We start from the raw sequence: 14120 nt of genomic DNA, 5'->3' as shown, positions 1-14120 counted from the left end.
GAGAATTTTCATTGACCCAGACTAGAGGTGTGTCGAACAACCGAACGTCGTCACAATTTTTGCTATCATGATTCGTGATCTAAACGTGAACACAAACATGTTTTTACACAAGTATAAAACTACTTGTTACTGAACGCGCTGATTCAGTCTACAATTTTCTTTTGCGGAGAATACAAGATTAATAAATAATTATAGCCTTGCTAATAATAATATATCAGGAAGTGTTAATAGAATCCAACAAACCAAAAGAGACATCGAATGTTAGTACTTTGTTTTGGTCAGCTCATATTGGTAGCACTGATCGCGCGATCTGACGTCATTGCGCTAGCTGTCATTGATCTATTTGTGATATATTATTAGCGATATTTTAATTTATTTGCCAAGGTTTTATGCGAAACTAAGAAGTTTTGCGGATGATAACATAAAGATTTGACTTTTGCGGAGCTACGTGTGTAATTAAGATTTATCTTTGAACTCTTTATTTGAAGTTATTATCCACTCAAATTGCGTACGTGATCAGTGTATGTGCATTAAGTTATTTATAATAATATTATCAAAATACTTAAGTTGATTAAAGTGTAATTTATACGTGAAATATTTATAAAGAACGTTTTAAATAAAACAAGTAGTGAAAATGTCGTCGTTAGGAGGACAGTGGCGCATAATACGGCACTACCTTTCAATAAGTAACTTAAATTCCGAAGTTGAAAAGTTAGTGCAAAAAATTAAACCAGCGACGCCCGAACAATGGGAAAGTAAGTTTTACGTTCACCTACTACCTATTATTCATAAAGTTAGAATTAAAATAAATTTCATATTTGTATACTTGCTATCTATATTGGGCTAGTTTTTATTTTTAGCCATATATTTTTTGTTTTTAGCTAGTTTTACATTTATTGGAATAGTAAATTAATAATATAAAGTAAATCAGATTCATAAAATAATTAATTATCCTTCGTTCCTTTGTCACAGGTTTGATTAAAAAGTTTGAAAGAGCTGTATCAGCCAGAATAGGCCAAACAGTAGATGTAAAAAATGCAGAACAAATAGCTTCTAATAATAAACTAAATGCAACAACAATCGAAGAAACTGACACTAAAGGACAAAACGTAAAAGAAAAAAATGATAAAGAGGAGAAAATCAGTCAGGAGGGTCTGACGATAGGGTCAGAGGCAAAGGAAATCACTTTAGAGGGTCTCTGGCAAGGACTTAAACTAAAAAAGGATCTTCATTTCGGAAAGATATCTGAACCAACATGGAAAATGAACAAACCTATCATAACTAAAGTATGTTTTATTATGCCTTTGTCTATTTAAAAAAAAAAATATTTTTTTCTTAATTCATCTTACTTAATCACAATAAAAAGTTATCCTTGCTTATGAAATCATTGTTAAGACATTAATTATAAAAAATTACAATGATATTACAAAAAATAAGACACAAATATAATTTTTATAATCAGTCATACTCAATTATTAATAATCCGACTTTTTGACAATTTCGGTATCAATAACAATTTTTATTATCAGTTGACCTGAAATCCCTATCTGACATGCACTTCTCATATAATAATAAGTCGTGATCATTCAATAACAATGAAATATTATCATAGATAGCACCAATAAATGAAAGTAGGCAAGCATGATCAGCTCACTACATGGTAAACATACTTATCTGTGTGATTTCTTATCTGTATTCAATTGTTATCTATAGCATTTATATAGGTAAAATAAATGATAAAAAAAATTCATAATGTTATTGGTTCTCTTTCATTTGTTTAAAGAAATGCAATGTTTATTGTATAATAATTATTATATTGAATCTACAGTTTCACGTTGTTTGACAATGATTAAGAGTCGTATGGTATTATCAAGTCTATCATGCATTAATCCTTTTTTTTGTCGTCTGAAGCAAGCACACTTCCCTACTTATAATAATTTTAGTGGGAATCAGGATTAAATATTTATAATATGTATGAAATAATGAATATTTTATAAGAATTCGACAGACAATGTTAATTTTTTAATCTATGCTGGGGAACTTACTTCTGCAGTTAGTGATTGTAATTTTTTCATACATGAATAAAGTATAAAATATTAGATGTGCACTAATTTGCAAAAATTTTGAAGATTATTGTATTGTTACACATATTATCCATAAACAAAAGTCATGCATCCTTTCTTTTTTAATTTGATAAATAATTTCTTTACAGACTTCAATCCACTCCCGGACAGCCTATGTGATATCAGCCATAGTGACTGCAGAAACACCAGAATGCCTTTTGAAAAGGACTGAACACTTCATAGAACATCTTCAGCAATACCCTGAGTCTAGAGACTATGCTATTAAGGTAACCAGTTAAAAAAATAGCAGTTTCTATATAGAATTATGAAAAAAAGCAAATGACATGATATTGATAATATATGACATTTCATACATGGTAGTTTATTTTTTGACCAACCTGTCTCCAGTGTGTGTTGTCTGTGCCTTTGATGTATCTTTTTTATTATTTAAGTAATCTGTCCTACAGAAAAATAAAATTAATGAAAACAATAAAAGACAGTATGTCTTTAATAAGTTCCTAAAAAAGTTTTGTTATCAAAGTTATCTTGCAATATTTTTAAAAGCAAATGTCTTATCTATTACAGGAAGGAGCAGTTAGAGCGTTATTAAGGGTGCAGCATAATTTGAAGAAAAATACTGATATATCTATCAACAAGGAAGTCAATGGTCTTGTCAATGAGGTCAGTTCAAATTTAGAAACATCACATGTTCATAAAACACTTGACATATATTTATATAGAAAAAATAAGAATTAATTCAGGAACAAAAATAAAATTGTTAAATATATATATATATTTTTAGGCTTTAGCCCTAATGGGTTACACGGGTCCTACGAAGAATCGTGGTCCAAACATTCTGTCAATAGACGGTGGAGGCATCAGAGGAATTATAGCAATAGAGATATTGAGGCACTTGGAGAGATTGACCGGGAGGAGGGTTCAGGAAATGTTTGACTACATCATCGGTGTGAGCACAGGAGCTATCATTGCTGCCGTGATTGGTAAGATCCTGTTAGGTCATATATAATCCAAATGAATGTTTCTGTATATACAATAATACAGACATACATCATGTATATATGTACTGCTAAATTTTGATCAAAAATATCATTATATTACAGCTAGTGGCGTTGGTAACTTGGAAACGGCAAATCAAATGTACCACAACTTATCAAAACAAATGTTTGGGAACACCTCTGTTATCGGTGGTAAGTAATATTTGTTTATATTATAAAGCTCTTTTAAAATGTTAATAATAATATGTCCATATAGGTTACAAAGAAAAAGTAATTTAATTATAGAATAATGTTAACACTATATAACAATACATGCAAAGTTTGTTAATACTAATTAGAAAATACAAAAGGTTTAAATATAAAAATTCATTTGTAAAATTTTTAAATTAAATAAAGAAGGTGTCATTCTCTTTATAAATTATTTGATAATGTTTTTTTCTCAGGCACATCTAGGCTAGTATGGAGTCACTCATACTATGATACGGATGCCTGGGAGAAGTTGCTGAAAGAGAACCTTCAGGATTGCACACTCACCGAGTGTAACAGACATGACACACCTAAGGTAAGATTATAAATTTGAGTTAGACTTACAAAGCTATTTCCATGATGACATTGAATTTTTTTTTAAGTACAATAAAAAAAAAACCCGAAATGGAGAGTGGGCTTTTGTCCAGCAATAGAACATTTATAGAATGCTTATTTAAAAAACTTGCCATCAGCTATTATATTTATTATAACAGCCTAAAAAATAATCATAATAAAAATTAACTAAAAGTAACTCGTCACAGATGGCGCTGGTGTCGTGCGTGGTGAACTCGGGCTCGCGCCTGGCGCCGTTCCTGTTCCGCACGTACGAGTGCGGGTTCCGCGTGCGCTCCGTGTTCGCGGGCAGCTCGCGCGCGCAGCTGTGGCACGCCGTGCGCGCCTCCGCCGCCGCGCCCACTTACTTCACGGAGTTCCGCCTGCAAGGGCTGCTGCACCAGGTACGTGCGACACTCATAATAAGTAGTTTTATATATGTTATGATTTCTTTATATGTATCTAATACATTTCGCCAACGATAGGCAAGCAAATATATTTGTAAACAATTAATTAATACTTTTTTTATATGTTATATGGGAGGTATATTAAATAAATTATATATTATATAGTAAATAATAATATTATTAATATTATATATTAAATAATTAATATTAATTCGGTTTAAAATAACAATAATTAATTAAATTACATAAATTCAATGATTTACTTATAAGTTTACATTTAAGTATATAATTACTAACTAAATAGTGCTCCTCATTTTTATGTCATGATTGAATATTGTTTATGGCCAATCTCAATGACTAGCCTACTAAGACCATAGATATTATATTATTTTGGCAGTCTTCAGTCATTCATTCTTCATTCACTCTAATAGTCCATCGGGATGGCACTCCCATACAACTGGGGCGAGATCAGATGCATAATTTCTTGAGAGAGAAACCAGATAAATTTGATTGTTTTTGGTGTGAACTGTCTCATGAAATTCTTTAAATGCTACCTCGTAAACCAATGATTTAATTAGTTATTTCATATTCTACTTGATAATGCATTCTATACATTAATTATTTAATTTAATCACTGGCGGCTTGCATAATTCTTTTTTATAGAAATTATGAAACTTTTAAGCATATCAAGTATAAAATTCAATTAATTTACAGGATGGTGGTATAATGGTCAACAACCCCACTGGTGTGGGTCTACATGAAGCTAAACTATTATTTGGCCCTAACAACATGAAGAACAGCACAGTTATATCAGTGGGAACCGGCAGAGCTCTCAACAAGCATTTGGACTATGAGTTAATGAGCAAGGGACTAGCGAAGGAAACCTCTGGAACCAGCTGGAAGGACAAGTTCAATAAGATTTTGGACTCTGCTACTGATACCGAAGGTAAAAAAATTGTACCATATAATTATATGAAAAATTTTGTTAAAACAATTCAATAAACCAATTGATATATAAAAGTCATACCTTTGAGTTTTTACTTATAGACAATTTGTAACCAAAACAAAACTTTTTTTTGTATTAAAAGTTTTTTTATTTTATGTATGAAAAGTGTCAAGTGAATGAATTAGTATATTTATAAAGTTAACTTTTAATTAAATTATGCCAAGCAATTAAGAATTAGATGGTTATTTTTCAATATTTTAATTAGTTAAGTATTATTGTTACCAGGTGTACATCTAGTCCTTAACGACTTATTACCACCTGGCAACTATTACCGATTCAACCCACCACTAATGGAAGAGTGCGCAATGGACGAAATCAACCCTGAGAAGCTACAGAGCATGATCACAGACACAATGGCTTATATCAGGAGGAATCAACACAAGTTCGAACAAGCGGCCGCAATGTTGGTGAGGAAACGAACAATCACCCAGAAGGTAATGGACTATGTACATTACAGGAGCCAGTTGATGGGTATATCACATGCCAACTGACGGTCAAGGAACCAGCAAGAATATGAAACTTGCTGAATGAAAGTGAATGGAATGAATGGAAAGATTGAAAATCAATCGTTGTAATGCAAATTGAGATTGCGAGTCTTGTTATCTTGAACCTCCAAGTATCAGTATGGATTTTTACTCTACTACGTCTATTGAAAATGAGTAATGCATTTATCCTGTATAATATGTCCTATGTATGATAAAATGTCGTTATAAGGTTATAGAAGATCCTAATTCTAATATAACAAACAAACAAATATATAAATATTGGAAATATTCATGTTATATATAACATGTCTAAAAATTTTGTAGTACCATATCTCATTAGCCTTGTAGTTTAATTACTGATTTTTAAATGTATAGATTGAGATGGAGGATAACAAGTGTATAAGCGTGAGTGAGAGGGATGTACAGATGACATTTTATGACGTCACTATGAATAAAAAATATGGATTGTCCAATATTATTGTTGAATAATTGAAAATTTCCAATTACTTTAGTAAAAAAGAGTATTTAATTTGTAAATTGTTTAATTTTTAAAACAATTTTATTAATTGTATCTGCTTAAAGATTATTAAAATGACACTTGTTCATATTAGATAGAACCTAGTTAATGTAATGCTTTCGAATATAAAAAAAAAAAACGATAAATTAAAGAAAAAGTAGAATATGCTAAGAGCCTGCAAAGAAAACAAACTTTAGATCCTATAATAAGATTTTTTATTATATGTGATTATTATCTCATTGCAGTGAACTAATCATAGTGAACTTCATTGTTATTGAAGTAGAATAGTGTTATAAATTAACTATAATTTATATTGCACTCTCCATGTGTCGCCCATTGTTATATACTGACTATAAATACAACAATAACACAAAAATTAATAAATAATAATTTACTGGTGGTAGGGCTTTGTGCAAGCTCGTCTGGGTAAGTACCACCCACTCATCACATATTCTACCGCAAAAAGCAGTACTTGATATTGTTGTGTTCCGTTTTGAAGGGTGAGTGAGCCAGTGTAATTACATGCACAAGGGACATAAAATCTTAGTTCCCAAGGTTGGTGGCGCATTAGCTATGTAAGCGATGGTTGACATTTCCAATGACAATGCCAATGTCTATGGGCGTTGGTGACCACTTACCATCAGGTGGCCCATATGCTCGTCCGCCTTCCTATTCTATAAAAAAAAATGTATAAGAAATAACAATCAATGCTATTGTTAAATACAATACTGTGAAATATAACTTGCATTTATGAAGTAATGTTATAAGTATATTATACATTTTTCGCAATGTTTATACTTTCAAGTCTTTGTATGTATATTAAGTGAATTGTGATAATTATGTCGATGATATTAATTAAATTAGAAAATTAATATAAGAGTGCTTACACTGTTGTAAATGAAATTTGTACATAGTATTATGACAAGAAAGTTCATAGAGCTGATCTTATTGCTAAGGAAGCAATCTCTTCTAGGCCGCCTTAATGTAATGAATAGATATAGAAGAAAAATAATAAAAGATGGCTGTACATAACATAATAAATAGTTAAATAATATGTATGTACATACATTATTATAAATACATTATATATTAAATAAAAAATATTTCAAATAAAATATACATTTAGTATATATATTTTATTCGAATAATGTTTATAATAACTTTAATGGTGTTCGAATAATAATTACGAATATGTATTGTATTATATAAAATTATATACCGTTAAATAATTAAAAAAAAAAAACGAATATTAAATGCAATAAATATTTTTTTTTATATTTAGATAGTTTAGTTAAGCTATATAATAGCTTGTCTTATGACATTAAACTAGCTCATTGTATTCTTCACTATTATATATAATTGTTCTATTTATAATTATTGTAAACAATATATTGTTTTTGCTGTAGTTTATCATATATATAATATATCACTTAAATGTAGTGAGTATTTGAATATGTATTTTGTTTTTTTTTTAAAAGATATTTTGTTGTCTATGACACTGGCAGCTTATGCAAATTAAAAAAAAAATACATAAAATTATGTTACAATATATTCTTGTTTTCGCAATGTTAAAAAAAATACCACTCGTATTATTCTTAGTTGGTATTTTTCCAGTTTTACCAATACGTAATTATAAAATGCATTTTATTATTTCTATGTTAAATATAATTTGTTGTTAATAAATAATTCTATTAGCAATAAAATGCGATTGTATAAGTTCAGTACACTGTTTTCTAGTCATTTGTAATTTCTTAAATAAATAAAAGATATCAATAGTTGTTCAGTTTTTAATTTTTATATTAAGGTACATAAAAACGTTTTGATAACAAATACGATTAACAGCAGGTGTACTCGCTTCGGCAGTGCATATACTAACTGGTGGACATATGTGGAAGATTTTCATCCGACATGCATATTTCTTCACGATATTTTCACTCAACCCGAGCACGACATGATTTATAAATTTAAGCACATGAAAGTACAATAGTGTCTCATTCTAACTGCTGGGTCATCTCGGTTTGAAACTAGGGCCTCGAGATCTGCGCTCTTATAAAGTAACCATATTATTATATTGCTGCATCCGAAAGAAAAATTAAAAGTAACAGCAGGTTTTTTTGGAGTTTTGTGAAGTCAAAACAGACAACGAATGGTATTCCCGATACCCTAACTTACGGAAGTAGGACTGTTGGTGGAGGCACTGATATATGCGACACCTTTAATGAATATTTCAGTTCGGTTTTCACCACGTCGAATGCTGGAGGTTCAAACAGTCACCCAAAAGCTTTGTCTTTTAATAGCTTAAATATAGGATCAATAAGTATTTCACTGCAAGCTGTTAAGAAATACCTCAAAAAGCTTGATGTTAATAAAGGCTATGGGCCAGATGGTTTGCCTCCTATATTTTTAAAGGAATGCTCTAAAACTCTTGCTATGCCCCTTTATTTATTATTTAACAAATCCTTAAACTCGGGTGAAATGCCTGCGTTGTGGAAGCGCTCATACGTTGTTCCCATATTGAAGTCTGGTGACAAACACGTTGTCCAAAATTACAGGCCCATATCTAAGCTTTGCACAATAGCAAAACTCTTTGAAAAAATAATATATGATAGCATCTACCCTATGCTGAGGCCTTTGATTATTAAAGAACAGCATGGCTTTATTGATAAAAGATCTACGGAAACTAATGTGACAGAATTAATCCACCGCGTCATAACCAGTATGGACAGGGGATACCAGGTAGACGTTGTGTATACCGACTTCTCCAAAGCCTTCGATAAAATTTCACACTTCATTCTCGTTCGTAAATTGGAAGAGGTCGGTATACACGGTGATCTGCTTCGTTGGCTCTCTTCCTATTTATTAAATCGAAGTCAGGCGGTTGCGGTAAGAGGTTACTGCTCCTCATTTGTTCCGATTTCCTCAGGTGTTCCTCAGGGCTCTCACCTCGGACCATTACTATTCAATTTATTTATTAACGATGTCCAGAGCATCATCAAGCACTCGACTACACTTTTGTATGCTGATGATATGAAAATATTTCTCGAAGTTGAATCAAAATCTGACTGTTTGTATCTACAAGAAGACCTCAATAGATTATTTCAATATTGCTGTGATAACCAGTTACTTCTTAACATTGATAAATGCAATGTAATATCTTTTTCGAGAAAACGAAAACCGATAGAATTCAGCTATCACTTAAATGGTATAAGTCTAAGACGGGTATCCGAGGTGAGAGATTTGGGGATATACCTCGACAGTAAACTCACATTTAATGCACATATCAACCATGCTGTTGCAAAGGCTTATCGGGTGCTTGGATTTGTACTCAGGATTGGCAGACTTCAGAGGCTTGGAAACTTTAATTATTTTATATAATGCATATGTTCGCTCAATTCTCGAGTATGGGTCCGTGATCTGGAATCCTCAATATAATATCTACACTGACAAGTTAGAGAAAGTTCAAAAAAAATTTGTTAAACACCTTGAGTTTAAAGTACAACAAAGTGCTTCCTATTCTTGTTCCTATAATTTATCACCTTTGGCCGACAGACGCATATTGAGAGATCAGGTTTTCTTATTTAAAGTTATAAGGAATCTAGTTGACTCCCCTTACCTTTTATACAACATAAATTTTAAATGTCCCAGACTAAGTTCTCGCCACCAATGTCTATTTGATGTACCTACTACAAGAACCAAATTCACATAAAACAGTTTTATATTCCGATCTTGTAGGAAATATAACAAATACTCTTCTAGTGTTGACTTATTTGTAACCTCACTAAATTATTTTAAAAAAATAATTAAAAATGTTTTAGATAATCGTAATTAGAGTTACTTTTAAAGAGGATGTAATTTGATGTATTTTTATTAATTTATTATTGTTAACATTATTTTATTTTAATTAAATGCTTTTCTCTTCAGATTTTATATTAGGTTAGATTAGTTAATTAATATATTTAATTAAATTCATATCATTGTATTCAAATTGCTCTAATTCTGTATTATTTGTAAGTGGAAACTTGATTGGTATCTGTATTATCTTTTTCAATCATATATTTGTGTGTTATGTTACTGTTTGTTTCCCAAATAAAATTATAAAAAAAAATAAATAAACAAACCAACAAGGTAGTCGTGTTTCAAGTACGAGATACATTATAAACAAATTAACCACTAATAAATTAGAGGCCGGCTTTGAATCCTCGATCTTCGTAAAAAATAAACGAGTTACGCAATAATTGTTTGATCGATTATGTCATACAACTGCCTACGTTTCTTCATTATGTAAAACATGTATAGACGGCTGACCTGCCGATTTATATGCGACAACTATTACAAAATAAGTAAGTAAACATTTAAGATTTTTAAGTACATAATAATATGTAATAGGTACAAATACTAATAAAACACTGTAAAATTCAGTGTTCTATACTATTGTAATGTTATAAATGCTAAAGTAACTGTCTGATTTCACGGCAAATCAGTGGTTTATGATAAGATTTTAATGAAATTTGATATAAAGCAAGTGTGAACCCCAAGGATAGGCTACGTTTTTCATATCTAACACCTGAGACCTACACGTGAACAAATATAATGAAAATATGAGAATTGTTCTAGAAGCGTATGTATGACGTAAGAAGTCATTACGGTGCCGTGACTTTCACTTCGATAGTATAGTTGGATTACATAACTTGATCCTTATAGCTCAATAAATTATGAGTTATCATTAATTTCAAATTAAATAATATTACATTCATTTTTATATAACTTAAAATTAATAAAAATGTACAATTACATTTAAATAACACAAAATTAAATTGAATGAAACGTAATATTCCTTTAGGTAAAATAATTAAAACTCAGTTTTTGCAATTAAATAGAAAGACAAATATCAAAACTATCAAGACACACTCAGCTACTGAACCTTCCAACCTTAAAGTTCAGTGACCTCGTGAAACAGGTTAAAAGTGACAAGACAAAAGATTCATCTCACTTCTAAACTTTGTATGAATAGTAATTCAAGGTCACAAGAAAAAAAAATCCTGGATTAAGTAGGCTATGAAGAATCATTAACATTCGAGACACACTTTCTAGAGGCAGCTGACTAGTTTGAAGACCGTTACACTCAGTGGCGCACGTACGCTGTATAAGTTTGTGCTTTCGATTCAACATTCATCTTAAAGAAACCATTTCGTGCTAGTGTATTTTGTTTTTCAAAAATGGAAAAGTGTTGGAGGTTTTTCATTTTTATGGTGATTAACATTTATTTCTGTGTTAAGTGACAAAGTTATCTATTGAGTAACTCCGAAGTTATGCAAGCAACGTCTACATAATAAATGTTATAGCTTTAAATAAAAGTGTACATATTTACTTTTGCATAAAATTAATTAATGTGTACGAATATATATAATAATAATAATAAGCATAATATAAATGCTATCCCCCGATAGATGGCATTGAGTATAATTTTTAGATTGGAGAATTAATTATTGTAGTTTTAAAATTGCTATTCGTAACATTTATCCTTGACAGGAGTTGTGGAGTAAAAAAGCCTATAGTGAAGAAAGGGTTATAAAAATAGATGAAACGTAATAATCACCACCATATCCATAATAACGTTTTTTTCTTCGCAATATATATGTAGACTCTCTTATATAAGTTCATCCATATAATTATGAATCAATGACAAAAAGTTTTAAATGCTATGAGTGTAACGGAAAGCGTGACGGGGCTGTCTGGGACGCTAAAACGTTTTCCTTATCTAAAGTGGCAACAAGCAGGATTCCCATCCCCTGGGCATGCCAAACACCTTTACTTTTATAAAATTTATATAGATACATTTTAAAATCGTCTAATTCATTCAAATAATGGTATATTATTAAGCTTTGTACTAAGTATACATTTATTGTAATAAACAAATAAATGGCAATTATAGAAATATTTGAAATTCTGCCCTAATAATGTTCGTGGCAATGATAGGAGAATTTTATTTATTTAAAAAAAAATGGCCAAAATGGCAAATAGGCACATATCAGGCAAATGGTCACCACCATCCATAGACATTTTCACTAAGAAATATTAACCATCCCTAGTTAGGGATCAATGCGCTATAAAACTTGGAAACTAAGATGTTATGTCCCTTGTGCTTCTAGTTTACTGACTTATTCATCGTTAAAACTAGAACACGATGTTGTTTGGCGGTAGAATATGCGATGAATGAGTGGTATTTACCCAGGCGGGCAAAGGGTAAAATACATACATTAGTTTACATTTTTTTTAAATAAAAGTTTATTTGAATTATATTGCCTTCTTGTGACAATGCATGATGTAAACTTTTCTTTCAGCTCGTTGTGGGTTTATCTATGGTTATTACCACAGAATCTACGGTTCCACAACCACGTGCACCAAATTTCCAATATTTCGAAAGGTATTCAGTATTAATAGTTTTGGTAGTGAAATGATAGCTTTAAGTATCAATACGTTTCGTTTTTTGTATGATTACTAAAATATATGTAATAAAACTTTTAACCAGAACGTTCTACTTAATAAAATCTTACACTTGTTGCCTGCGTACAACGCAAATATATACACCATACTTCATTGTACGGCGTTAAATACATTTTTATTATATTCATTCCCTAAAGGAGATACTTAGGGGACGAAAGTTTTCTAGAACTTATTCCTCGTGGCAAAAGAGACATAAAGAAGAGGGCATAGGTTGAGGTGCAAGTTATTCAAAAATTTTAACATTTAAGTAGACAGGATATCCCATTTATGTCTTGAATAGCATATATATTGTGATAAAATTAATTTTATGCTCGGCGTGGAGGAATATTTCGTGAGGAAACCTACATATGTTGGATAAAATTCTGCCCGGTTTTTATCCACAAATCCGCAGTGGAACAACGCGCTGGATTACATTAATATGTATTATTATTAATTTCAGGCCTAAATACCGGTATCCGTATTATGATGAAAATGGCAAAGGAAAGCTACTATACGGCTATGGAGGTCCAGAATTATATCAATATAAATCATATTCGCCACTTGAAGGCATTCACTAAAATGTATGTATTATATTCAAACAATGCAACGTGTATATCATAAAAGGACATAAAATTATAAGTAACCCAATTTGGAGAATATTACCTAATACTTCATTTAAATTCGGAATTTTCAATACTGTTCAACAATTATTGAACAGCTTTATGTAAGGTTCTGTATCAAGTAATGTTATGTTTTAACTAAGTATTAAAAATAAATCAATAAACTCAAAGCAAACTGGCTTTTACTTTTATCTGTTACAATTTTAGTAATAAACGAACGACATTGAAAGAAAAACTTATGTAAATAAAAAGCAGTTTTTAATGAAGTTGTCTTCCTGTCCTTTTTTTAAAATGCTTATAATATTTAATTAAGGTCAATACACAATATTTTTAAGTTTTACTTGATATGAATATAAATTTTTTTTTTTATCAATTTTCGAAGAGAGAAAATTTTCTGATGGTTACATTATAAATGCGAAAGTAACGCTGTCTATCTGCTTGTTACGCTTTCTTGGTATGAAGCAAACTTGAATCCCAGGGGCATTCGAGTAGGTTACTATTTTATATGTAACTTGAACACACGAGCAATTTTTTTGAATTCATCATGTGCTTGAATTTAAAGGAAAACATCGTATGAAAAGCTGTATATGTACATTCTATTTAGAATAAGCTTTAAACCTGGCTGAAAAGACATTTACGAGTTTTTATTTTATGAATAGCGAATGACCGCCATAGCCGAGATGACCCAGTGTTAAGTACGCGTAAATCTTAACCAATGATAGTTCAAACCCGGGCAAGGACCACTGAATTTTCATGTGCTTAATTTGTGATTATAATTCATCTCGTGCTTGACGGTGAAGGAAAACATCGTGAGGAAACCTGCATGTGTCTAATTTCACTGAAATTCTGCCACATGTGTATTCCATCAACCCGCATTGGAGCAGCGTGGTGGAATAAGCTCCATATCTTCTCCTCAAAAGGGGAGTACCACTACTAAGCTGCAT

General features: G+C 30.9%; 2 protein-coding genes across 2 annotated transcripts; both read left to right on the top strand.

Annotated features, from left to right (window-relative positions):
* Positions 1-112: 112 nt before the first annotated feature.
* On the top strand, positions 113-7410 carry LOC126777638 (calcium-independent phospholipase A2-gamma-like). The gene is made up of 10 exons (XM_050500749.1): positions 113-755; positions 973-1286; positions 2213-2350; positions 2649-2744; positions 2866-3064; positions 3185-3271; positions 3523-3641; positions 3868-4062; positions 4780-5011; positions 5297-7410. The coding sequence occupies exons 1-10, from the start codon at positions 635-637 to the stop codon at positions 5560-5562; spliced, it is 1767 nt and encodes a 588-aa protein (XP_050356706.1). The 5' UTR covers positions 113-634; the 3' UTR covers positions 5563-7410.
* Positions 7411-11175: 3765 nt separating this feature from the next.
* Positions 11176-13351, top strand: LOC126777717 (uncharacterized). The gene is made up of 3 exons (XM_050500870.1): positions 11176-11322; positions 12415-12497; positions 13017-13351. Exons 1-3 carry the CDS (start codon positions 11290-11292, stop codon positions 13132-13134), a joined length of 234 nt encoding a protein of 77 aa, XP_050356827.1. The 5' UTR covers positions 11176-11289; the 3' UTR covers positions 13135-13351.
* The last annotated feature ends 769 nt before the right edge of the window (positions 13352-14120 follow it).

This window comes from Nymphalis io, chromosome 23, assembly GCF_905147045.1.
Source record: "Nymphalis io chromosome 23, ilAglIoxx1.1, whole genome shotgun sequence".
Lineage (NCBI taxonomy): Eukaryota > Metazoa > Arthropoda > Insecta > Lepidoptera > Nymphalidae > Nymphalis > Nymphalis io.
The sequence above is the reverse complement of the archived record's forward strand: the minus strand, read 5'-3'. Positions and strand labels throughout refer to the sequence as shown.